General features: G+C 39.2%; 3 protein-coding genes across 10 annotated transcripts in view; 2 read left to right on the forward strand and 1 right to left on the reverse strand.

Moving 5' to 3' along the window:
* Positions 1-167: 167 nt before the first annotated feature.
* EIF2AK2 (eukaryotic translation initiation factor 2 alpha kinase 2) lies at positions 168-21,016 on the forward strand. Of its 3 annotated transcripts, XM_065680081.1 has the most exons (17): positions 168-281; positions 397-534; positions 2,736-3,006; positions 5,188-5,302; positions 6,414-6,580; positions 7,390-7,516; positions 9,119-9,201; positions 10,184-10,289; positions 10,759-10,793; positions 10,955-11,083; positions 11,558-11,677; positions 12,952-13,056; positions 14,662-14,854; positions 15,853-15,978; positions 16,365-16,460; positions 18,174-18,236; positions 18,317-21,016. In XM_065680081.1, exons 2-17 carry the CDS (start codon positions 450-452, stop codon positions 18,434-18,436), a joined length of 1,941 nt encoding a protein of 646 aa, XP_065536153.1. In that variant the 5' UTR covers positions 168-281; positions 397-449; the 3' UTR covers positions 18,437-21,016. The 3 variants fall into 3 exon arrangements, with proteins under 3 accessions (XP_065536153.1, XP_065536154.1, XP_065536155.1); XM_065680082.1 differs by lacking the exons at positions 168-281; positions 397-534 and adding an exon at positions 3,374-3,500 and having other exon boundaries at positions 2,917-3,006; XM_065680083.1 differs by lacking the exons at positions 168-281; positions 397-534 and adding an exon at positions 3,374-3,500 and having other exon boundaries at positions 2,917-3,006; positions 10,199-10,289.
* On the reverse strand, positions 17,799-26,248 carry GPATCH11 (G-patch domain containing 11). 3 transcript variants are annotated; one of them, XM_065680086.1, is made up of 10 exons: positions 26,177-26,248; positions 26,007-26,092; positions 25,697-25,923; positions 24,719-24,760; positions 24,519-24,639; positions 23,725-23,815; positions 22,720-22,824; positions 21,841-21,922; positions 21,316-21,401; positions 17,799-18,667 (listed from the first exon to the last, which is right to left on the reverse strand). In XM_065680086.1, the coding sequence occupies exons 2-9, from the start codon at positions 26,048-26,050 to the stop codon at positions 21,346-21,348; spliced, it is 768 nt and encodes a 255-aa protein (XP_065536158.1). In that variant the 5' UTR covers positions 26,051-26,092; positions 26,177-26,248; the 3' UTR covers positions 17,799-18,667; positions 21,316-21,345. The 3 variants fall into 3 exon arrangements, with proteins under 3 accessions (XP_065536158.1, XP_065536157.1, XP_065536159.1); XM_065680085.1 differs by having other exon boundaries at positions 26,007-26,229; XM_065680087.1 differs by lacking the exon at positions 26,007-26,092 and having other exon boundaries at positions 26,137-26,218.
* HEATR5B (HEAT repeat containing 5B) overlaps positions 26,236-26,975 on the forward strand; it is a 60,347-nt gene continuing 59,607 nt past the window's right edge. For 2 of the 4 annotated variants that reach the window (XM_065680078.1, XM_065680079.1), the window contains exon 1: positions 26,462-26,760. The gene's annotated coding sequence lies outside the window, so the exon portion shown is untranslated. Of the gene's footprint in view, positions 26,761-26,975 lie in introns of all 4 variants that reach the window. The other 2 variants (XM_065680080.1, XM_065680077.1) reach the window with 2 other exon arrangements.

Raw genomic sequence — 26,975 nt, forward strand, 5'->3', positions numbered from 1 at the left:
CCGCCTATGCCCCGCCCACCACGCTGGCACTGGGCCTCGCCCCATGAGGCGGCGGGCGGGGTGGTGGTTGGTCCGTCCCTCTGTGTTTAAGCGCGGGGCGCTGCTGGGAGGGGTGGTGTGGCGTGGCGGGCTTGGGAGGAGGGCTGCGGGTGGGGTTCCGCGCTCCGGGAGCCGCAGTGCCGTCTCCGTTTCCGTCTCCGTTTCCGTCTCCGGCCGTGCGGCGGCTGCTCCGGGCAGGAGGAGGCGGCCGCTTTTTGAGGAGGGGGGATGAGCAAGAGAGGGTGTGTGGAGACTGGCGGTGTGCGGGCCGCCCTGCTGGTGCCGGTTCTGCGTTTGTGGACGGGGTTTGGGGTTGTTTAAGGTTTGATCTTTTCTTCCTGTTTCTGCCACCCCCAGCGCCATGCGAGGGCGTTGACCGGGGCAACGGGCTGGAAGGCTCCGCAGAGCGAATGTTACAGGTGTGCGGGTCAGCTGCTGCTACGGGACAAATCGTTTTTCCCAGAGTGAAGCTAAACGGCAAGCTTGGTTGCTCAAGTAATATTCCTATTGGCCTTTGGCAATAACTTATGTTTAGTTGATTTGATTTCTGTTCAATACTGCTAATGGCGATTGAACGTTAATAATTAAATGCAATTCGCAAAGCTGGAGGAAACTATCTTGCCAGAGAAACTGGAAGTTCACTCCAGGCCACTTCCAGTTCTGGAAACTGCACCTTTGATAGCAATCTCCTTCTGTGATAAAAGATGTTGGGTCACACCTAAGGGCAAAAGAATCATGACAAAGAGATTGATGTGTGGCAAGTAGAACTAGAGAAGCCGGGTATTTAAGGAGAGGGAGGGATTCTGAGAAGAAACGCCTGGATAATAATCCCCTAGTTGAGGAAATCGGGATTTTAATAAAATTGTTCTTCCTGACTTGTAGTAGAATGTGCTGTTTGATAACCTGGAAAAGGTGTTAGGCACGTGGATTTCATGTGCCTCTGCTGAATTACTGTTTTTCAGAATTTACACAGAAGAATGACTAAAAATAGCTGAATTTCTAGGGCTCTCTTCACTTAAGATGATGTCTGTTTCAGACAGCCCTGCGTTCCTGTCAGTGAGCAGTGGATCCTGTGTGTGCATTCCAGAAAAGCTACACTTCCATAAATGTAATCTTTGTGCTTTCTTTGACACTTTGTCAGAGATCAGAATTTGAAAATAAATGTCTTAAAAGATATATTTATGTTGTGTATGTGCAAGTTTACTAGAAGCTTTCAGATATGGTATTTAAGTAGTTAAGCTGTGATTTATATGTAAAACTTATTTTTATGATTTTATTTTCACTTCATTAACTGACAGTACACAGAAAACTTATGCTCACTTCAGAGTAGGACAGGAATTATAAAATATGCTTTCCTGTATCCTTGTAGAAGTTACTGCCAGGCTGTTTTAACTTCAGCCAGCCGTTTGCCGTGGTGTATTTGTATAAACCCCATGGCTAGCAAACAAGGCCACTCATGGCAGCTTTTTCTGTCAGCGTGGTCTCTGCAATTGTACACTTCACATGCACAGTACTTTCCAACTGTTCTTTCTGCAGGCTCACTAGAGGCCAAAAATGCCTCATGGAAGCTCAGAGACAGGAAAAGAATGGTGATCAGAAACAGAAGTAGGAGCCAAGTTACAACATGAGGTGTATTGCACGGTCTAGAAATGATAATGTAAGAATGGCATTTAGTATCTTTAAGTGAGGTCCATATATAGAATTATGGAATTGCTGTAGGTGTGTTTTAACAAGAAAGAAGTCATAGGATCATCATAGAATGGTTTGGGTTGGAAGATACCTTAAAGATCATCTAGTTGCAAGCCCCCTGCCATGGGCAGGGGCATCTTGCACCAGACCAGGTTGCTCAGAGCCTTCAAGAAATCTGGAGCGGGACTTTTTGCAATGGTGTGTAGTGACAGAGTAGGAGGGAATGGTTTTAAACTGAAAGAGGGGAGATTTAGATTAGATATTGGGACAAAATTCTTTACTGTGAGGGTGGTGAAACACTGGAACAAGTTGCTCAGAGCAGCTGTGGCTGCCCCATCCCTGGTAGTGTTCAAGGCCAGGTTGGACAGGGCTTAGAACAACCCAGTCCAGTGGAAGCTGTCCCTGCCCCTTGCAGAAGGGTTGCAACAGGGTGATCTTTTAAGATCCCTTCCAACCCAAACCATTTTATAATACTATGATGATTCTGTGAATTGAAAATTTAAAATGTGTAAAAGGAAATGCTTTCTGCTATGTGCCCTATCTATGGGTTGGAACTCATTTCTTTGGGAAGCTATTGAATACTCTGTAAGGGATATGAGTGTTGACCATCTAGTCCAGGAGGGAAGAGGGCTACTTAAAAAAAGAAATAAACAAATGTTCAGATGTATTTGTGAAAAGCTGTGTGCAGTGCTACTCTCCTATGTCCATATAGCTGAGCTATATAGAATCATAGAGTGGTTTGGGTTGGAACAGACCTTAAAGAGCATCTAGTTCCACCACCCTGCCATGGGCAGGGAAATACATACCGTATATGCTATTACCGTAGCTGCCTTGTATTGTGCGTAGCAGAAGGAAGTAACAGTCGGGGAGCAACGCGGGAGGGGAGGTGCTACCAGCGTGTGACATATCTTGGAGAAGTCGCCTGTTCAACCCGCAGTCCAGCCCGCCTCCCCACGTACCGCACCAGGGATCCGGAACCGCTTCCCGAGCTTTCGGTTTCGTTTCAGCTGGGCGGAAGCTGCTGCGGGAAACGAAACAGGGGCGGTGCGTGCCAGCCGCCGGTCCTGCCGCACCGCACAGCACCGCATCGCGCCGGCTCCGGGGCGCCTGCTGCTGCTCGGGAGTAGCGGATCGGGGAAAAGAGAATCTGGCCGCTCCGGAGGGGCAGGCTGCCCGCGCCACGGCTCCAGCGCCTGCGCTTCTCCGCGCCGGTGCCGGGTGTGCGGCTTCATCTGTAGTGCGTGTCGCTGGGCCTGGCGCTCATCGCGGCTTCAAACGGTATGTTCAAACGCCTCTTGGTTCTCCCTCTGAAGGAATCGGTCCTAGTTCTGTCTGAAGAAACTTGACTGACTGGGATTTTTTCATAGTATTTGGTGAATAATTCAGCATTTTCCTACTGAGAAATATGCTAAGAAGTCTCCAGGTTCTTTTCTCTGCTTTCTAAAACTGTTTTTCCAAGCAATGTGTCTTCAAAACCAGTTCCTGATCAATCACTTGAATTAGAGATTGGAATTAATTTTCTGTGACTTTTATGTTACTGGTACCAGTTTTCTATTTGATATCACAGCAGTTGTCTCGCAGGGTTAAGGGTGGTCTCCCTGCTATGCCAGGAGGCACAGACATACTTTTGAATGTTGCTTTGCAGAACCTAGCAGAGATCGTATCAAAATGGAACGTGAGTGTATGGAGAAGATCAACCATTACTGTCAAAAGCAGAAATTTACCCTGGTTTATGCTGATGTCAGCATGACTGGCCCATCTCATGATCCTGTGTAAGTTCACTATGCACCTCAGTAACCATCAGGACTCTTCCTGCAACAAATGAAGTAGATAAAACATGAAGTCATAGAAGTTAACTTACTGGAAGCGCATGTGTGGTGGGAGAGCTGGTTGGAACCATAAAGTGAGTGGTAGGTGGGTGAAGAGGGTGTTGTGATAGAGTTTGAGGAGAAAACGGATTCTCCATTTTTTGGAAAGCAACAGCAATGCACCTGTATCTATAATGTAAGTAACTATACTATAGGCATGTTATGCATCTGCCACAAAATCTGTCAGGAGGTGGGATAGCTGGCAGCAAATGTTTCAGTTTATGATCTATGCTAAGTTAAATGCTTTGTTTATTTAGTTTTACAAAGCTGAGAAATTATTTGTGAGTTATATTGCTAGTTTCTAACTATAAAGTCAGGCCTATATCAATTGATTGGGTACCAGCATGTTTTATGGTACCAGCATGTTTTATGTGTAGTCAGTTTTTGAACATCTATTACAAGAAAAGGGTCTTTTGCTTAAGGTGCTTTGCTTTTACTTGAAGAGACAATTACAGGTGACAGAATGTTATTTCTTTAACACAGACATAGTGTTTTGCTATTTTTTCCCTGGCCAGAGATCACAGATACTCAAGATCTATCATGTTTCCTTGTGTGATTTCTTTATTTTTTGTTTTTGCTAGTTTGCATGTAGACATGCCTCATGCTAATAATTGTTTTTTCCAATGTCTTCCTTCTTGCCAGTCGCACTGTTTCTGCTGACTTATTCTTAGACCTGACCATAGTCCCAAAATAAATTATTATCTGGGTGTCAAATGTTAGTTATCTTAATTTTTCATATTTTTTTTTTTAATTGCATGAGCTGCATGGGGAAAATCCTCGTCATAGTAATGGCCGCAGCTGTGGTTACACAGCTACATCTGCATACTTCAAAAGTGATGGCATGGGACTAAGAAAATTCACACACATTTAAAATTTACTGATTTTTCCCATTTATTGCACTTTTTATTTTTTTTTTCAGTGTACTCTGCTACATTCACAAGTGCAGTTCCATCCACTCTCTTGTACCTGTAAATGATGTGAAATGGGACAGTGGTATGCAGGAACATGCTGGATAACTTGGTCTGTTCCAAGCAGTACACCTTACAGTGTCAGGCTACAGTAATGAGTGCTGTAAACCTCCTCCAGTGCCCTTGTGGTGCTCTTTCCTAGTGCTTGGTTGGCTAACACATGAATACTTAAATCATAGAACCATAGAATAGTTAGGGTTGGAAAGGACCTTAAGTTCATCTCGTTCCAACCCCCCTGACATGGGCAGGGACACCTCACACCAAACCATGCCACCCAAGGCTCTGTCCAACCTGGCCTTGAACACTGCCAGGGATGGAGCATTTACAGTTTACTTGGCAACCCATTCCAGTGACTCACCACCCTTACAGTAAAGAACTTCTTCCTTAAATGCATTTCCCCTGTTTAAGTTCTAACCTGTTACTCCTTGTCCTATCACTACACTCCCTAATGAAGAGTCCTTCCCCAGCATCCTTATAGGCCCCCTTCAGATACTGGAAAGCTGCTGTAAGGAATACTTTCACAGTTATCTTTGTAGATAATAAGAAAGTTGAATTTGAGAATGTTATAATGTATATGTGAGACAAAATGTTACAATGTTTTAGAAAAGTTTCCTTCATTGCAGGTTCACAGTTGCGGTTAAGATAAATGGTAAAAAATATGGTACAGGCACTGGTAAAAATAAGAAGGAAGCAAAAGCAATTGCAGCAAAAAAGACCTGGGAAATTATTGAGAAACGGGTGAGTAAACTATAGGATTTTTTTTTTTTTTTCCCAGAGTAAAAATTGAAGATAAATCTCTGAAATTAGTCATGGGAGAGTTTCTAATTATTGAAGTTGTTCTGTCTTATTCAGTGCTTTACTTTAAACAGAACTATTTTTCTTACTGTTCTACTACAGTGTTGGTACATAATATCGAGAATGTTTCCTTCTCTGCTGTTATAGGAGGTTGAGGAAATGTATTCACCTTTCTTAAGCTGCCTTGGTACACCCAGAATGAACAGTGTTCCTTTTTCATCTTGACAGCTGTTCAGTAATTTGATGTCTTGAAAACATTTGCAGGGCATTGTTCAGTATGCCTGTTGCCTATCTCATAAAACTCATAAAATTGCTTACTTTCACTTAACCTGACACATCTTTGTCATTATATTCTTTATGGTATAGCTTATTCTACACTCTTTATCCTTCCTTGATTTAGTTTAGGTTTGAATTTTGCTCATCTGTTTTCCATCACATGTATTGTTGGTAGCCATTCTTTATGTTTCTTTTTGACTCTGAATGCTTGTTAGCACCTTTTGACTGAAATCTCTCCTTACCTGTTTCCATATGCTTTCTATTGCATCGCCACCATTACTTTAACACAACTGCTGCATATTTGCTAATGTATTATCAATGCTGCCTAATCATGGGACAGCTGAAAAGTCCTGCTTTCCCCTCTTGTACATGCACAGAGGCATGTGCAGCCCTTACTAATGGCGGCAGCAGCATCATCCTGCTGCCATCCTTTTTTTTTTTTTTGTCAGGGTTTAAAAAATGTGAAAAAAACTCAGAAGGCAGCATTGGCTGTTTTTTTGTTTTTTTTTTTTTTTTTTTTTGTTTGTTTTATTTGTTTTGTTTTGGTGCAATACTAGAAAAACAGAATTTACATTTGTTTGTAAACCCAAAGTAGTAATTCTGGGCTGGGGTAACTGCCCTTTGCCACAAGGGACTCGGTTAATGCAAACTTGGGATTCCTTGAAAATATTTCGAAATGCTGACAAACTTTGCAGCTATGTTAGATCTTGTGCATTGTTTATCTTCAGCTATTAATTAAGCTTAAGTTTTTAAGTTACCTATTTTGTTTATTTTATAGCTAGAGAGTCCTTCAAATACCCAAGCTGCAGAATTATCAACAACGCAGATGACATTATTACCTGTACAGTCCGGTGACTATGTCAGCCAATTAAATATGTATTCACAAAGGACCTTGCAAAGAGTTGATTATCCTAACACACGTACTGGAGATGCCCATGCTCCTGTGTAAGATGTACTTTTGTCTTTGTACTTGCTTTTAATATTTCTTTGTATTGTATAACACTATGACACACTACCATTAGTTATCCTGAGTAGCATTAGATGAATCTATAGAAATGCAATAATAATTCGGAGATAGTCTGGAGAGAATCCAGTGGAAGGCCATTAGGGTGGTCAAGTAGTTGGAGGACGTGGTATGAGAGGCTAAGAGGACTGAGTCTGTTAAGCTGGTGAAAGAGATGGCATGATGATAAAATGGTAGTCTTTGTAGACAAATTGTCAGTTCTCTCAGTTGTAGCTCTGGCACCTTTGTGTATCTCTCGGCATGTATCTTGGAGACCTGTAGGAACCAAGTGCCAAGGAGAGCCTGTTTGTGTCTCCTTCCATATGTATAGCAGTCAGTGAGTCACAGAAACATTCCAGTTAATGACAGCTGAGGGATGATAAAGAATATCTATGTATTTTAATTCTTGACAGTATCTGCTGGAAAACTTCTCTATTCCCCTGCAAAATCAACCATTTTAAAACCTAAACTGCAGATACTTTGTGACTGTGGGTGCAAATGATGATGCTTTGAGGAATTCAATCTTAAAAAGTGCTAAATATTCACTCTCTGAAAATTGGTTAACTAGAAGTCCTGTCAAAATAGTTATCTGCCTTTATTAATTAGATTAAGTGTGCATTGGAAATATTGTCCTGAAGATTTATGTTTTGGATTTCCATTCTATGATGTCAATTGACCGTAGTCTTTAAAATCATTAAACTAAGACTTGTTGTATGGGATATAAGATGTTAATCCTTGTTGTGTTTTCCAGGTTTTCTTGTCGATGTACAATTAGCGGTTATGTGTATGGAAATGGCACTGGACCTTCTCTAGCTGCTGCAAAACAAGCTGCTGCAAAACAAGCATTTGAGAAGCTAGTTGAGGAAGGCGCTATTACAGTATGTGCTATATTTAACCTTAAAATGGGAGTTAATTCTTGTATCTGTAATCTTTGGACATATTTCCTCATTGTATTTAAAATCACATTCCATGGATTCCACTTAAGGGAAAAACAATCCATATTTGGTGGGTTTTCTGGGCTACGGGATTCTGTAGATAAAATTTTTGTTGTGTTTTTATATTCAGTTGCTGGATTAAAAAAAAGAAATCTCACAGTCGTTATCTCTGTGCATTTCAGAAGAGGGTCTGATATGTTGTCAGTCAAGGATGCACATGTATGAAAAGACTCTGAATTCTGACTGCTCTAATGTACTGGGTGTTTCCTGTGTGAACTGCTGTTGAGCCTACTGGCTAAGGAAATAAATCTCTTGCTGCCTTCTGTTGGGTCAAAAATGTACTGTGAAATGCGAGAAAGGCAAAAGGGGGAGTGGGAACCGACAGGGCTTTCCTTCTGTTGTATTCCAAGGCACAGTCTAGTAAAACAATTACTAACACCTGCCCGTGGACAGCAGAGCTCTTGTCTTTATGCTGGTGGTCGTATTTTCATATGTGCAAAAAATCATCAGAATCCTAATAGTGATCTAAACCCACTTCTGAAATGCAGAGAACAGTACATAGGAACTAACTTAAATGTAGGTTAAAGGGAACGAAAGCAGTATGGTGGAGGAAAGAACTCTTTTAAGTTAACCATGGAATTAATAGCCTATTAAAACTCTAGGATGCTTTCTTAATATTTTCCTGTGTTGTGAGCTCATGGGTCTTTGGATTTTCCTTGAAGTCTGAAATTTCCTACTTAAAAAGAACCTCTGTAGCTGTTACTCTAAAATTGGGGTATTGGACGTTTTGGCTTGGTTTGAATTTTTATTAATTACCAGTGATGTGTGTGTAACAAACAAAATGTAACCAGCAAAAAGTAGTAAACGCCCAGTACTCCCAAATTAAAGGAAAAAAAAATATAAAAGAAAGTTTGGTATCATTGACACATAAACCTTTTTGTTTGCTTATGGCCTGTAACAATGGTAGGTGTTGCTTTTAATGTTACATTTATGCTCTTAAGACATGGAGGGGGGAAGAGGAAGAACCTCTACTAAGTATTTAGAATTAGGTTTTTTTAGTGAACCCTGATTTAGTAATCCAGGTTTTACAGGGTTTTCACACCTAAGATGTTAAATGTCTTTTTGTACAGACTCAAATTTTCTGTTCTGCTGATTACACATACTAAAGCCTTCATAATTCTTGTTTTCCATGCAGGCAATTGCATGTGCTGTAAAAACATTTGCTATTTATAACTGTTACTTTTATCCTGGTTCTTAACAGATCCAAGACTCCAGCCTATATCTATGTAGTCTAAATATATAAATATGCCTATATAGTCTAAATATGAGTGGGAAAATTGCTGTCTATGACAGGGCCCAGTGTTCCACTCCTCTGGGTGGAAGTTAGGCAGATGACTTTCTTCTGCAGGGCTTTGAATCTTCAGTGCAGCTAACAGCTTCCACTTAGGATCTTGTAATCTTCCCTCTCCCCTCTTTTAATGGGATTTTTTACATGATTTTGTTAAACTTTTTTTTTTTTTTTGTGTTTTTGTTTCTGTTTTTCAGATGGGAAATGAAACATCTAACAGCAACTCTACATTTAGCGACAATAGTGATTCCCACCAAGTGTCAACTCAGTCTGACTTGGAGTAAGTTGGGTTCACTGATAGTGTGATAACAAAATGTATTTACTAATCTTAGAGGGTCATGTGTTCTGGTTATTAATAAAATCTGTGTTAGTTTCTTTATTGCAGAATAAAGCCATTTGACTTGAACTTCTTACATGCCAGAGAAAAATCTGTTATACTTGTGCAATTTTATCTGAGTCCTTATGGGTTAGCTTATAATTGTAGAGCTTTCTGATAATATTTACTTTTTGCTGTGAGTTTTTTCAGAAGCAATTTTATGGTGATATAAACAGAATACATCATTGTTATAATGGCATTATTGCATGCCAATTTTAACACATTTTTCTATTATGATACTCTTGTCAACTCAGTATCATACAATTCAAGTACTTTTCCTGTGCCTCACATTCTGCTTTCTTCTCTGTTTTTGTGTGAGGTTTTTTTGTGAGATATGGGGTTTTTGCTTGTTTTCTTCCATTCCCCATATACAAGGGGAAAATTTGCTTAGTGAAAGACAATGAACCTGCAGAAAGTTTCATTTGTGATTTGGAAACCCTAGGTCAAGCCTTTTGAGTTCAGCAGTTAATTTAACTGCAGTGCCACTACCACTTCTTTTATGTTCTTTGTGGGATTCTAAACCAAGCAAGTATGTATAATGCTAGAGGTGGCTGTGCTGTCCTGACATATAATGCTAGAGGTGGCTGTGCTGTCCTGACGTAAACATCTGTGTCTAACCTATTTATTTAAAGGAGATCATAAAATATGTATCATATAGATATGATATCAGATCATAGAAATAGAGGATTATATTACAAAATGTTGTTTTATTAGCTTTCCAGCATAAAGTTTTGTACTTTAAATCCATCACAATTGTTAATGATTTTCCAGGTTTTGATTTTAGAATCTATGGGGGGTTTATGCCTTTTAAATTAATTAATTAATCTTTTAATTAAAGATTAATTGTGGCAATCATTTTCTTTGTTTTACTTTCATGTAAACCTAGTTGCTTATTTTTCAGTAGCAACAGTATTTGCTTTAAAGACTCAGCTGCAAATTTGGCAGAAAAAATGAAAAACATGGTAGTATGTGAAAAGCCTTCACCTTCTCAGGTATAGTATGAAAGTGGTCTTCCTCATAACTACATTTTAGACCCTGAATAGAGCAAGCTTCTTGAAAGAGTGTAGCATCAGTTTGTTCCTTTATCCACTAATCACTAGAAAACATGTGCGATTTTTCCCTAAGAATATTCAGGACATTTGTGCTGTTAACCGTTAGTCACTTACTTCTATGCTTTAGACCCAATCTATGTGCTGCTGACCAAGTGGGCAGTACTCCCAAGAAAGGGAGCCAAACTAAGCTAGTATTCTTCTGTGGGAAGAGTATGATAATGTCATACATAGCATATCTGAAAATTAGAGCTAAGATATGGCTTCATTCATATTACATTGCACATATAAGGTATGAACACATTTATAGACGATTCCTAGATACACTTTCAGACATATTTTAAACTAAATATAGTTAAAATATCCAGGATATTTCAGTTAGAGTGTTGTTTTTTTTCTCTTTTTCATTTAGAGAAACACACCAAGTTCTGCTCTGAAACCCCAAAGGTACGTGTCTGTTTCTAGGCTGTTATCTCCCATAAGCTGTATTGCAAACCACTGTAGTGTTTCTATATCTAGTGAAGAACTGGCACTATTGGGAGGTACATTTCTTTTGCCAGATATTAGGAAAATGGCTTATTATAAGTTTTGCTTTATCCTTGTTACAGAAAATTGGCAGCTAATTTTGATAATGCGAGAGACAAGGAAGAGGTAAAAAAGATGTCAGATGAGAGTTTGCCAGGTTTGGACACAAATACCAGTGAGGAAAATGAAAGCCCATACACTGTGAATAAAAGGTAAGAAGGACTTTAATTTTTTTTAAGATTTGTATGACAATCACAGTGTGTAGTGATCTAGATTTGAGGATTCATTTTTTTTAACAGAATGTAGGAAAGTACGGCTGTAAAAATAACTTTAAAAGCTAATTGGTATTTGAGATACTATTTTTTCTTTTTCCTCTGTAAATGTCAGTTTATAGTATAGCAACTGACATGCAGTGTCCTTTGATGGTTACACCCAAAGGTCACTTGTGTGAAGATGTGAGAGTGATTACCCTACACCCTTTCAGAGGTCAGGTTCCCTTTTTATTTGTTTTGTTAATCTTCAAGACTGTGATTTAGACCTGTATAATGCTGAGTGATCTCTGTAGAATGATGTTGCAGCTGATGCAGTAGACCTGTCGGGGTCATTTTTATATCTTGGAAATTTAAAATTAAGTATGCTTAAAGTTTTAAAATGTTTGTATTTATTTATTTATTTCTTTATTAAAGATTTCTTGAGAGTTTTAAAAATATAGAACCTATTGGTGAAGGTGGCTTTGGGAATGTTTTCAAAGCAACAGCAAAGCTTGATGAGAGGACCTATGCAGTCAAACGAGTTCAATTCACAAAGTATGTACTGTATATTTATTTCTAGCTTTTATTTTAGGATAACCTTAATCAAGATGTTAGTACTTTGTTTTGTCTCTTTAATAAGTCTGTATGTGTGTAATCAATTTTCAATATTAGTTGCATGTTCTTTCTGATAAACCTATCCTTTATTTCTAGGTGAAGCTGAAAACAGCATGTTTGTTTTTGCATGCACTGGAATAATTTCAGTTGCAGCTGTAAGGATGTAGATTTGTTAAGTTCTGCCTTCCCTGAACACAGTAGTGCTCTGGTTATTAATACTGCAAAATACGTTTGAAGAAAACCTGCTGATTAATAAAACATTGAAAGCAGCACTGTTACTTTTGACAGGTTCCATGGGAAGTTTACACATTGGTAATGCATAACAACGATGATTAGGGAAAATAGAGAAAAATGAAACTAATACATTTTGTGGTTTCTACTTGGAAAATGCTTTATATATGACCCATGTAGTCATTATTCTCATGCTGTGTTGTTACTTACTAGGGATGATCCCAATTTTTTTTTTTTTAAGTGGTTTTCTGTAACCTGTCCCTAGTGGAGTATTTTATCAGCGGCTGAAAAACTTGATTTTCTTTTACCTAATCTATACAAAAAGTTTCAAGTTGGAGATCCTTGACCCTTACATTGTTCAACTGCCCATCAAATTCTTGTGATCTTCACAGATACTTGTTCTTTTCATTTGTATTGCAATCCTGAGAACTACACTAAAAAACATTTTCCTGATTCTTCAAATAAAGACTGATGTGCTGATGGGTTTGAACTTACTTTAATAGGCACTGTTACAAGGACAGGCCAAATTTAGTAAGAATTCTTCCTGAGTATTTCCACTGACTTCTGTATACGTAAACAAACTTCACAGCAGTGATGAGAAAACATGGGTGTTTGCTACATTGTGTTTGGCTACATGATGTAATGATGCACCGCAGCAATCTGCTTTTTTTCAGGGGTTTTGTTTTTGTTTGTTTGAGGGTTTTTGTTTTTTGTTTTTTTTTTTTTTGTTTAGGGTTTTTTTGAGTGGGGCTTTCATTTCTAATATGGTTAAGCCACTTTTTTTACTTTGAATAACCGAGAAGATGAAAGAAACCCCACAGAATTTGTAATTATAATTTTGAATTTGAATGAAGGAGAATATTATCGTTTGTGGGTTTTTTCTAAAGGAACGTAAAACTACTTGTATGCTGCTACTTTATATCATGTCTTTAACTTAATTTAATATTTTTATTGGGAAATGATTCCTCCCTCACTCCAAACAGGAATGTGCGTGAAGTAAAACAACTTGCAAGACTTGACCACAAAAACATAGTGCGGTATTACAATAGCTGGCCAGGGTATGACCATGTAACTTCTCCAGCCTCAAGGTAACGACAAAATAGTAGTTTGCACTTACAAACTTGTTTGCTATAGTGAATCTTGTGTTGTAAAAGGAAAGGCCGGTGATTGGTTATAAATCCTTACACAAATATAAATGCATACACATAATTCCATACTTCTTGCTAGGAAAAAGGTACAGTCCTTTTCAGCAGCAGGTTGTATATAATTAAGCATATTTATATCTTCTTTTCCTTGATGAGTAAGATATGTAATTTTATCTTTCTCCTCTTTCTTAATATACAAAATTTGCTGAATCTATAGAAGAGTATAAGAATGCAGAACTCAAAATCTGGGGCTAGAATTAAGAACAGAAACTAAAATTTGCCTGGCAACAGGCTGCCAAATTCTTGATCAGAAATTTCCTTTTTTGAGTCAGTACTGGTCAGCCAGTAGCTCTCATAGATTTAATGATTTTTCTAAGTTAGCATTTTATCCATAATGCCTGAAACGGTTTTGGCTGTTGAGAACAGAAATACAAAATGAAATGTCTTTCATTTAGAGGTAGTCTTCCAACACTAAGACTTCTGAGAAGACAGCAGTGAGAGTTTTACTTGTAAGTTAGATTATTAACTTCTCAAAGCTTCTGTGGTAAGCTTTTTTCACTAGCTGTAAATTTGTACCGTTCAAATAGGTTGCCTAGCCTCTACCTAAAGCCATGAAATACTAATGGATTCAAAATATGTTTGGCATGGTATCTGTCCAATGTGGTCAGTAAATAAAGAATAAAATGGAGGGAAATGTCTCATCAAAACCTAACGATTAATATGTTGGAGTCTCAGTATCAGTTGTGCATTTTATATTGAACAGTTACTAGGTAAAAGACAGAAAAAAAGTCTTCAAAGCTGAGGTCCCAGCCTGGAATTCCGCTTAGTGACTTGACCTCAAAACTGCAGAGGGTCACAAGCCATTTAATGTTTCTTCTTTCAGTACCTCAGGCAGCTTTATTTCAGGACATTTGAATTACATAGTGCAAGTAGGAAAACGTGGTGTCTCCTCTTTGTATTGTCCTTCCCCTCACCATCTCCAGCCCCAGCCTATCCTATGGGCTGATGGTGAGGGATATCTACTGAAAAGTGTGAGACTGTCAGGTGGACAAGTATGTTTCATCTAGATTTCCAGTGTTCAGAAGGACAGAGTTTGAAAGAATGTGAACATTTTGGGTAGGAGAGGAAAGCTAATTCTGTGTTTGTTGAGCAGAACAGAGAATACCTGCCAGGGACTTGCAGCAGTTGCTAGAGGGCACGATGTGTGCCAAGGACAGTGCTACTTCTTCCTGTATAGACATGACATGAACCAGAATTCGGACATTCAGAAACCTTTTGGTGTGAACAGATGAAAGCAAAACATTGGGGATATTCCAGGGGTATGGAGCAACTGAGCCAGGGACCATTTCGTTTGCAGTTCTATTTATTTATATCTAGTACAAACTGGTCTAGAATCTTTTTCAAAAGCAAGGGGCTTGCAGACCTTGGAGAACTCCAAACCCAGTAATTAACAAAACTTTTTAAAGAAGAGTAACCTGAGAGTCATTGATGGCTTGAGAGGAATTGTATCTTGCCAATTTCAATATGGTATAAAATTTCCTTTTGCAGGCAGAAGTCAGACAAAGAAATTCTCTGTCTTTTCATTCAAATGGAATTATGTGAAAAAGGGCCATTGGAAAACTGGATTGAAAAGAATAGACAGGACCGAAAGTACCATGAAATGGCACAAACCACATTTTTACAAATACTGGAAGGAGTAGAATACATTCATTCTAAAGGCTTAATTCATCGAGACCTCAAGGTAAGTAGGATAGGTAACAATAAAAAAGATAAAAATAGTACTCTTTGGAATTCCCTAAAATGTTAAATAGTTCTAGTCTTTTAGTGTGTTATGTACCTAGTAGTGTGCCTCTTCTGATATTGCTAGAAATTGCTCTTTTCAGCAACTGGCTTGACTTCATTCTCAAGTCAGAACGTAAACTGGAGGATCTCAGAATGCAGTAGTTAAAGAAATCTGCAGCCATCAGTTAACAGGCATTTTCAGTGTATTATGTGTTACTGGGTCACCAGACTGCCTAATACAAAAATAAATACTAACTTTACTCATAAAATAATTAGAAGTAAGAAAGTGAAAAAGTTGAGTCTAGGAGGTTTGCTCTTGCCATACTGTAAAGGGGTAGTTTATCTATCCTAATACATGCCATGTTTGATAACAACATATTCTAGTTGCTCTTTCATTACATGGGCAAATATTTCAATGCTGCTTTTTGGATAGGACTTCAGTCTCTACAAGTGCACAATCTTTATATTGATATAAAATAAGATCAATGGAAACTTAGAAGTGATACTGTGAGATGCCTGTAGTAAGCTTTAACACTGTGATTGTCTGTGTACAGATAATGCTGCTGTGCCTAGAAGAAACTAGGATTTGAGTGGAATTCAATATGACCCTAAATGCTTTGCCCATGCATCAAATTCCAGGGCTAGGACTGGAGACTAAAAAACTTTTCTGGATATGAAATGTTATATGCACAACGTACTTCAAGAACATTAAAGCATGGCATAGTTATGACTGAGCTAGTGGAAAAAAACCATTGCAGTTACTGTGTCATGTACTATTTTAAATTGAGTTTCTGTTTTTAAAAATGAATTGTATTTTTTCCCTGCTTCCTACCCCATCAATTTCTTAATGCTAATTTCTGTGAAAAATTGTCACGTTTTATGGGGAGCACTTCTGTGGCTGATTATGCCTGACAATAAACCTTGGTCATATAGTGATTTTTCATTTTTTACATATAGCCTCAGAATATATTCATATCAGATGAAGATAAAATAAAAATAGGTGACTTTGGTCTTGTGACTTCTGTGACATGTGAGAATCTGACTGAAAATACAGGAACAAAATCATATATGGCACCAGAACAGGTAATTATCCTGCTATATTACTGTCTCTGTAACTAGATTTACATTATAAAGTCAGCATTGGATGTTCTTGATCCTAATCTCGGTATTAAACAAGGTTGCCTGAAGTTCCCTGGTATAACTGTATATGAGCATAACAGCATTCTGGAGAAAGCTGTCTGCAAGTGTGGTGATTTTCTGTTACTGTCCTGACACTGTGTGCTGTGAGGAATGCTCTTGCATTAATGTGACAAAATAGTTGTAGGAGAAAGGGGTAATGACTGATGAGGAGATTAAGTAGGGCCAGTCCTGAAGTCTTGGGGTGGGAATTTCTTACTGTCTTCAAAAATTGTTTTAAGAGTGCTGTCCAGTTGGATTTGACTGCATTGTTCTTGTTCTGGTCTTTGTAGTTTGGGGACAGATATGGAAAGGAAGTAGATATTTATGCACTGGGGCTAATTTGGTTTGAGATTCTTTCGGCATTCAGTTGTCATGAGAAAGAGAAGGTATGTAACCTTTAAAAGAAGACTCGCTGTCATTGTTTTGCCTTGCTGCTGGGATCACATGCTAACGGCACGCTAGAAGCAATCTGTGTATCTATAACACTGTTTTTATTTACATTTTCCCCTTGATTAATTTCTGTAAGGCATGTAAGTCCTCACACATCTGTTGAAATGTAATAACCAAAGTCAAGAAATACTACTGGTTTTATTTCACTTATGTGTTATTAACAAACACATTAAAGCCTGAGCATGCTAAAGAATAATGTCTAGCAAAAAAAAAAAAAAAAAAGCTACTTCAAAAAGAAAACCAGTGTTACTTAAGCTATTTTTGAAAAGGGATCTTTTATGTGTCTCTTGCTCTTTCTTGGTACTTTGCACATTATGAGTGTAATGCCTTGTATGCTCAAACCTTCATATTTGTAGGACAGTGATGTAGCTGCTGAGGATGTTATCAAAAGTAATTGCGAGATATACATACATGGTTGGACCCAGAAGCTCTTGAACAGTTAGCTTGGTCCTTTTGCCATCACGAGAAAACCATACCAGTGTGTCTGCTTGACTCACAGGTTCAACTTGGGTCTCTTCAGTTACCTTGCAGCATTTTCTAAGCCATCTTGCTCCTGCTAACAGCCGACCATGCTAATGTGTTCACAGTTCCATGGCATTATAGGTGAAAGGTCAAGACCAATTATTTAGTCTTGTTTCTTTTGAAGCATAAAAATCTTGTGTCTACAGGTAAATGGGGAAGTCAGGTGGATGGGAAGTCCTAGGATGGTCTTCAATTGCTCCATCAGTTTAGGGAACAATTTCCCTTAATGGAGCATGATAAACTCTGTTGTATGTTGCTGGCAAGCCCTGATCAAAGAACATCGTGCAAAAGCAAAGCTAATGATTATGAGCTAAGTAACTGGTTCAGCTGATGCTCACCAGCAGGAAGACTCACAGGCCTAAAGCTGAAGAGTAGGGGTAAAGCTCTAAGTTTGTGGGAGCTCTTGTTTTACCCGATACTGGTTATAAGGGCTTGTTAAGCCAGGCTGTAGCATTCGTAAGACTGGCTAATGATGCAGGATGCATAGCTGTGCGCTGTAACAGGACTGTCATCTTCTTTAGACAAAAATTATACCAGTTAACAGCAAATGGATGATGTGGACTGCTCTGTTTACCTAGAAAGCTACATCGTGGATAGAAACTGCAAAAGTTGACAGCATGTAATTAGCAATGCTTTCAATGTTAGCTGCTTTGAACTAAAGCACTAAGTGGTACTGAAGGTAAAACGGAGGAAACAAACCTACTTGGCTAATGGCAACATCCAAAGTAGGAAACCTAAGGAAAAATCCAAAGTAAAGAAAAACTGGTTTGTGCATTTATTTTTTATTTTTTTTTAATGTGGTAAGAGGCTATAAACCCACTACTTTTACATTAAGAAGGATAATGGTTCTGAGGTAGAGGACTGCTGCAAAAAACACACTGTTGTAGCATGTGAAACTTTAAACTTAAAAAGGGACAAACATAAAACCAAGGTAGAATTAGATGTAAAAAACTTTTCAAACTTTTCAGTTACTTTCTTTTTGGAAAGAAAGGACTTTTTGAAGCCCTACCTTTTTTGTACAGTTGCATTTTCCTATTTACTTCAGTAACCTATATGAGTCATAAAGTCATACAGCAAAATATAATAAATGAAAACATCCTAAACCTGTTCTTTTTTATGAATCTCAGGTATGGGGTGAAGTTAGAGATGGCGAACTTCCAGAGAGCTTCACCAACCGATTTCCAACAAAGGTATGGGATTTTAATACATTATTTCAATTGATTTATTTACTAATTAAAAATAATTTACTGACATTTATTTCTTTATACAGGCACCCATAATCAAAAAGATGCTTTCAAGAGACCCTTCACGAAGATACTCTGCATCTCAAATACTTGAACTTTTAAAGTCTGTTGATAAAGACAAGCCATTTAGAACTCATACGCAGTAAATGCCCTTTGAAAAAGCTTTTAGACTGTGCTTAAATCCAGAGTTTGATGTCTCTTGAAGCTGATGAAATACTGGTACACGTCAGAAGCAACAGCAAGACTTGGGTTATGTCTTTTCCCTGGTGTTTTGCCTTCCTGCCATTGAGAAGCTCATCAGGGTCGTATCACCATTCACACCCATCAGCTGCAGATCAGGGCAGCATACTTCTGCAAGCAATCACTTGTGATTTTACCTGGAAACACAGGTTGTGGATGAGCTGAACTATATTCTACAGTACATAAAGTAACCTAGTCCTTGTCTCCTAGAAGATTAAATTGTGGTGGTGCTAACTGGCCTGTGACAAATCACTGTATGCATGCTCTTAACACGTGTTGCATCCATTATCAGTTGAGATTATCTACTGACATTGAAGAAGTGCTGTCTTGTATGTGACTCAAACCTTTCTGATTTGTTCAGTGATGCTTTTAATAATTACTAGAATACTCCCATTAATACAAAGACTAATTTTGGTAGAGAAAATACTACAAATTGATGTTGGGTTATTCACTGAATTTCAGTTTGTTGTTTTTTCTTTTATAACAGTTCTTTACAGCAGCTCTACATTCCTGTTGAACACCTACTTCTTCAGTGCTCTAGAACTTAAAACAGTAACAGAGTTTAGATTTGCTTTAAACTTCCAAAAGCCTTAGATTTTGAGTGGGTGCTTGCTTAGAAGGAATAATATAAATGAACGCACAGTATTTTTTATATTCTTACAGAAATTATTGCTGGTCTGCAAGTATTTATTGCTAAGTAAGAATCTGATTTACATCCTTTTCTAAAGGTTGAAGTGGTTTTTGTTTTTTGCCTTATCATGAATCACAAATACCCAATCACAGAATGGTTTGGGTTGGAAGGGACCTTAACAATCATCTAGTTCCAACGCCCCTACAACAGAGGCAGGGAAATCTTCCACTGGAACACGTTGCTCCAAACCCCGTCCAACCTGGTCTTCAACACTGCCAGAGGTGGGTCAGCCACAGCTCCTCTGGGCAACCTTTTACAGTTTCTTGCCACACTTATAGTAATGGATTTTTTCCTAATGTCTAATCAGAATTTACCCTCTCAGTCAAAGCCATTCCTTGTCTTGTCCCTACATGCCCTTGTAAAAAGTCTCTCTCCAGAATTCCTGTAAGCTTCCTCTAGGTACTGGAAGGCTGCTCTGAGGTCCTGACAAAGCCTTCTCCAGGCTGAACAACCCAACTCAAGTGGCTTAGCAACTTCATCTGCCGGTTCCCTCAGGACCTGTGGATGCATCTCATCAGGTCCCACAGACTTGTGCATCTTCAGGTTCTTTAGACGGCCTCAAGCCTGACTGCATGCAGCAGGTTCTTCATTCTCCCCAAAGGCATCCCTGCCTTTGCCCTTTGCATTCTACAACTTGAGTGGTGTGGATGGAGCTCTTGCTGGTGAAGACTGAGTAAAAAACTTCATTGCCCACCTCAGCCTTCTCCATGTCTCAGGTAGCCAGGTCTCCTGTTTTCTTCCAGAGAGGGCCCACATTTCCCCTAGTCTTTGTTTTATCATCAACATACCTACAGAAGCTTTTCTTGTTGCTGTTGATGTTCCTGGACAGATTTAATTCTATCAGGGCTTTAGCTTCCCTAGCCTGATCCCTGGCTGGGATGCATACAGCATTTTACTATTCTCTACCAACTACTATTTCTCTGTTGTAGTCAAGATCTGGGAGTTCCACTCTTCCCTTTCCATGCACTGGGATCTAACTGACATACAATTGTATTCGATCTTAAATATCTTGTCAAACCTTACTGATTCTATACTTCTATACAACTACTCTTACAATATGAAAACCAGTATATGCCAAACTTTATAGTTCTTGGACAGAGCACCCATAATACCATTACCTTTTTACTGTTCAGTAATATTGACCCTGTCCCACTATTTTTTTGATACTTTTTTCTAGTATTTGTGTATTTTAGCAGTACGTTTCTATTAGTGACTGTTTACAGTAGCAATTGCTGTTCCCTAAAAATAAGACGTCTATTAAAATATATTTTAATATATTTTATATATATTTTTATATATTTTATATATAAAAATCCTCCAACAACATGATCTAGCACTATTTTAGGGACTGTAGTGGTAGGACAAGGGGTGATAGGTTCAAACTTAAACAGGGGAAGTTTACATTAGATATAAGGAGAAAGTTCTTTACTGTGAGAGTGGTGAGGCACTTGAATGGGTTGCCCAAGGAAGTTGTGAATGCTCCATCCCTGGTGGTGTTCAAGGCCAGGCTGGACAGAGCCTTGGGTGACATGGTTTAGTGAGGTGTCCCTGCCCATGGCAGGAGGGTTGGAACTAGATGACCTTAAGGTCCTTTCCAACCCTAACTATTCTATGATTCCGTTTAGTTGTGCAAAATACACACCTTTATGTGCCATAGAATGTTGGTTCAAATAACGTCTCTGTAATGTTTCACAACTTTTTTTCCCTACCAGGTCTAAGATTGTAAAGAAAAGAAAGTGATGTTTAGTTATCTTTGTAAAGATGGAAAATAAATCCTGTTTAACACACTATACAATGGAGTAACTAGATAGTATTTATTCCTTACTCAAACCTAAATTTTATTATCAGCTGGTCTTGTTCAGTTGGGTGGGGAATAAACAAAGACCATGGAAGGCTTAACCTGCCTCTAATATTGTAGCTCAACTATAAATGCAAAGTTTTAATTCCTATTACTTCATGCATCAAGTAGAGAATCTGTAAGATGCTTCAGAAACGTGAGTTTAACTGCCAACTATCCTTCTGCGTACTTTGATATAAATTATTTAGTATGGCACAGCTCCATACCTTCTAAAAGATATTATGAACTATACATACTTATCTAGGGGTTCTTCCTTTAGAAGCGGGTTAGTCATGATCTGCAGCACTGTCTCCAGGGCAGTTTGAAGATAAATCTTCAGAGTCTACAGGATAAGCAGAGAAAAAGTGAGTAATTCCAGCTCAGAGTGGGATAGGGTATGGGGGAAAGTTGCTAAAACAACACAAATTCTACCCTCGTTGGTGCAGTGAATTGGGATAGTGTTCTAACTCTTTCAGAAACACCTGTAACTTTTCACAGCTTTGCATGGTACTGGTTTTAATCTATATTTTTTCCCTCAAATTAATATAAATACCAAATCAAATAACAGCCTGTGTGGTTGGTTGTTCAAGAGGGGTTTTTTTATGCACATGAACACCTAAAAATTGGTTTATAATTAAAATGTACAGAGCTTTGTGCAAAAAACAGCAGGAAAACTAGCTATGTAAAGCTTAAAGCATCCGGTAAGAGAAACATGAAGGATATATTTTACTATTTGAATCCAGCTGCATAAGCAAAGTAAAACACAACAGGTTTACTCTCACCTTCATAGGTTGTGCCACACCAAATGCAGTAAAAGTGGTGTTCTCTCAAATAGGCAGTCAGGATGCGCAGCTTTTCTGATACCTAGGGATATGTACAGGTATGCAATGATCTCGGTCTGACACAAACAGTTTGAGCTACTACCTTTACTAAAACAGACTGCTTAACCCTTTTCTATGGAAAGGCTACACAATACTGTAGCTCAGTAAGGCATGAAGTTCCCCATATTTGTAGTACACTGCACAGGAATTCACAATCTCTGAAAAGTTAAAGGCTGTTGTTTGCTCATCCTTGTTTCTAGCTATGAAACCTGCATTGAAGAGCTAAAAATATTACCTAGCTACCTTATTTCAAGTATACAATGTTTTTGGTGTAATTTTTCACACCTAATCTCTACAAATAAAACACATACAGCTAACAGCAGCTGTGTAATCTCGTTCTCAAAAGATGTGATTTCCAGTGTCCCTCTTGAGATCATCTGAAGCATTTTCAGAAATTCCTTAGTGATACTAAAATTCAGCCTAAGACATGAGATGAGGCACCCAAAATGAAAACTCAAAAGAAAATAACTTTATCATATACATGGTCTTGCATATCTTGGCAAAGACACAAAAATGTTTAGAATTTAAATTCTAGGCTATTTTTTCCAAAGACCAGCTTCAAAACCAATCAGCAATAAATCAGTGACTTAGCATTTTGTATTATATCCTCTAGCTGCTATAAAAAATACTGTTCTAAGATTGCAAAGAGGCCATTCACTACAGCTTGGAAAGTGACCTGTATACGTATGTCCTTCATACTTATATGTATACATACACACATTTTAAAGGAATATTAAACTTAAGTCTGAATCAAGCCATTAATTTAGTTGCAGAGCTTACACTTAAGTCTGAGCTTATGCACTCATCTTCCTTGTCTTCCTCATCGTTTTTGTCTTCCTCTTCGGCTTCTAGCCAGTACCAAGTCTCCTTAGGAACATCAATATCCTTAAATAACAAAAGATTTAAATTATTTAAATGAAAATTATCTGCCTTTGCAGGTTTTCTTGTTAGATGCTGGATAAAACCAGTTTTCATAGGCGAGATGTTAGATTTTAACTTTCCTCTATAACCAAGGATCACTAAAACTGTAGTGGGGAAACTAAGCAGAACAGTCTGCAAGAAGGATTATTTACTTTTATCTTTTTTTTTTTTTTTAAAAGGTGGGGTGGTATTAACAGGTTAACTGACCAAAAAAAAAAGAAAAGTACCTGAATTTTCAATGGTCAGAAATTTATAGTAGTTTACGTGTGACTCCTTACAGGTGAAAGGTACTTTGGTTTGGATTTGATTTTTGTTTAGACCCGTCTTTGCTGAATCTACTGATTCTCTTGATGATCCCCATCCTTGGATATACTCAAGAGCTGTCTGGACACTGCCCTGGCCAGCATGCTTTAGGTGACCCTGCTTGAGCTGGGACAGCTGGACAAGGTGATCTCTAGAGTCTCTCCCTTTTAGTGTCAACCACTCTGTGATGATGATGTTCCCTCACTTGAGGCAAACAGCACTGTCATTTAAGGAGGCCTGACACTGGCTACTGGAAGATACGTTAACAGCTCAGAAGTAACCAGAAGGATGTAGGAGCAAAAACAGGTGAGCTCTGACAATGCAAATTAACATAGGTCCTCACATAACTCACCACGAGGTTGGTGTACACCTTCAGATATCTTAATGGTGCAAACATGTATTTTGAAATATTTTAAGAGGACTGAAGTGTTGCCAAACATGAAGACTTTCGGCTATCTACCTCACAGTTTTAGAGAACTTCCAAGAACTGACTATTTTGTTTGCAGTCTGTATGTCTAACCTATAAGCCTTCCTTCCAACCTAAAAACCCCAGAGTCTCACTTTTTGCATATCTAATTGCTGGCAGGCCCTCTGGCTTTTTCGGAGGTCCCCTTCCATCTTACGTTCTTCTTGTTTGTTTTTGAATCTTATTCTGTTAAGAAAAAGTAGATGGATAAAATAAGCAGGTAGAGAAACTCAGACACATTACAGTTGATAGCTTTTCTAAAATAGAAAATCTAAGATTCTAGCCCTATTAATTCTCTCAGACCAGGACAACACTGAAGTTAAGAAGTCCCTCTGACATTGTTTTTGTGAGAGCACACAAGTATTTCTTGGGAATGTCTTGGCTTTTTTTGGATCACACTACATTGAACACTATTTCTTCATCAGGTTTTCCTAAGATACAAAAAAAGTGGTCCACTAAACATCCGCAGAAGATACAGCCTTCCTTAGGCTTTCCTTCTCCACATATAACAAGGAAATTGGGAGAATAAAAACAATAAAACCTAAAAAAATTAATCATAGTTTTAAAAACTGCTGTAGCAACACTGCTCAGGATTAGCTATGGCCCTCCTGTTAACAAAAATTACATGGTTCTCCGATTTGAAAAGCTGACTTAAATTACTGTGTATATTGTTTGCGTTATTAACATCTACAGAAATAAATGATGCAGCACATGCTTTTAGTGTGCATCTGCTTTTGCTTTAAAACTAAGAAACATACTATATACTTCAACTCTTACTTCCCACTCAAAACATTGAAAAATAGTAACACATTATAAGGATAACCTAACTTGAAGCATAAAAAGAATTCCAGTTCAGGCATTGCTTGGAGCATCAGTTACATCATTTTACCTGAACTGATCTGCAGCTTGTTCATTTGCTTGCTTTTTCATATGGAGTTTTTGTCTATAGTTTTCCAGTTTTTCTTCAGGTTTTCTCTTTTTCAGTTCTTCATGACCAATCCCACTTCTGCCTATGTTAATTCAAAACATGAATGTAAGCAGTTGAGAAGCAATAATACTTAACTAAGTAAATTAAGAAATATCACAAACCTGTTTTTATATTCAGAGGAATAGGTTCAACAATGCCTTCTCCTGTGACGGAAAAAAACAGGTTAATTTAAGAAATCAAGTCTTTCTCAAACTATGACTTGTGCAGTATACTCAAGCAGGCAAACAGCTTTTACCATTAAATATATACATTTTCCTGTGTTTTTTTGTTTGTTTGCTTTGCTTTTTTGTTTGTTTGGGGTTTTTTTGGGGTTTTTTTTTGTTGTTTTGTTTTGTTTTTTTTTGCTTGGAAGTTGAAAAAAGCCAAATCAATGTATGTTCAGTGCATTACAAATCGCCCAGCTGACCTAGAGCTGCCTCTCTCTTTTGGCTTGTCTGCCGGTTTGCTATAAATCTTTTCCAGGACACTACCCAACTGAAAGAAAATGGCCTTGACTTGACAGGTATATCACAGTCTTTAACTGTGGTAAAGACGCTTTGTTACAGGCTTCTGTAGCATTTTTCATTAGAGATTCCCTCAACTTGACAAAGATGAAGAACAAAAAGGATCTGTTCAGGCCACTTAATTTGTCAATTATCTGCTAAAGACACAATGAACTGGCAGAGCAGTTACTGATGCATTATATTTTACTTCATCTACTAAAGCTTCGTAAGGGTAGGCCAGTGTGCACCATTTCTTCAGAAACCAACTATAAATTCAAAGGGAAGGGTTGACTTTTTGTGGAACACTATTAGCTTTGCAAGACCATGAAAACATCCTTAAAACAATTCCTGTAGGCATGCACACATAGAAGTGCATTTACTGAACGGCAAGTACTGCTGTTTCCCTTTCATCTCTCAATCTACACCATTTTTTAGGAGATTTATCTTTTGTTCTGCCACAACACATTCACAGTTCAGCAACACTAGGGTTCCTGGAGAGGCATTTATCCACCCTGTCTAAATATAAAGCAGCACCTACAGTCTGTAAAACATGAAGGTACACCTGAATATAGGCACGCACTTCCAGTGACAGCTTACCGCTTTTGCCAAGGGGCTGGCCGCTCTTGTAGCCCATCTTCTGGAGCAAAGCAAAGCCTTTGTTCTCACTGCCCAAGGCGCTTTTCAGCACCAAGTCACGCCTCTGTTTTTCTTCTTCTTTTATACTCTTTTGTCTGTTCTTCTCGTTGGCTTCTTTTTGCTTTTCTTCTTTCTGAATACCTTCCTTCACCCGCCTCACCATGGGCAAACCTGGCCTTACATCCTGTCTGAGAGTAACTCCAGCAAATATTAGCACTCTTAAAAACATGGTTACAATCACTTAAGAGGAGAAAAAAAAAGAGCCACCTACTTAATAAATGAATCAGACATGTAATCTTCCTCTTCTTCCTCCATGTTTAGCACGCATACCCTGTTCCAACCCCTTTCCTATAAACACTGTCAACAAGTTTTATCACCTATTTTATTTCTCTGCATTTTACCTGAGAGGCAGAACCCCCTTTCGAACGGAGAAGCACTTGCCGCTCAGGCCTGCTGCGCTCCGTGCGCCGCCGGAGGGGCTGACGGACGACAACAAGGGAGACTGAAGGGGAGCCTGGACCGTGATCACCTTCCTCCTAGGGGTACCCGTACACAAACCGCACACTCTCCCCGCCGCCGCCAAAGCAGCTGAGAGACCCCACGCACTCACTCTCTACAGTCCGGCCCGGCGCCTGCGCGCGGCCACCCCCGCCCGCTGGCGCCTGCGCACTTGCGGCTTCCTGCTCCGCGGCGGCAGGTAGTTCAGGGGTGCCGGGTGGTGTTGGGGTTGTTGCTGGGCTGAGGGGCGCAGCCGCTCAGGTGCTCTGTCCTCGCCGGTTCTTTTTCCGCCAGCCCGGCCGGGCACCGTGCGGGTGGAAGCGGCTCAAGCCCACTGGTGGTGGCCTTGCGGTGGGGGTGCATCGCTGCGTGGGCCGTGGCGGTGCGGGCGCGGTGACTAAGGGGGCGCGTGTGGCGCAATCTGGCCGGGGCCGTGTTCTCCCGTTCCTCTCCACCTTCCCGGGGGCCACGGCCGCGCTGTCACCGCCTTACGCAGCCTGGAGCTGGCAGGACGCAGCCGCCGCACGGTAGGAGGGAAACGCGTCCGCGGTGCCCGGGATGGGCTCTGTGTGTGTTGCTGAACGTGATGGAGCCAGCGCTGTGGTGCCGTCCTGAGGCATTACCTCTCGAAGGGGTTTTGGACCTGGGGAGGGGCTACAGCCTGTGACAGTGGCCGATACAGGCAGCGGGACCCAGGCATAGAAGCGTTTTCATCCGATGTGGTGCTTCAGGAGGATGTTGC

The sequence above is a fragment of the Lathamus discolor genome, chromosome 5, assembly GCF_037157495.1.
Source record: "Lathamus discolor isolate bLatDis1 chromosome 5, bLatDis1.hap1, whole genome shotgun sequence".
NCBI classification, from domain to species: Eukaryota; Metazoa; Chordata; class Aves; order Psittaciformes; family Psittacidae; genus Lathamus; species Lathamus discolor.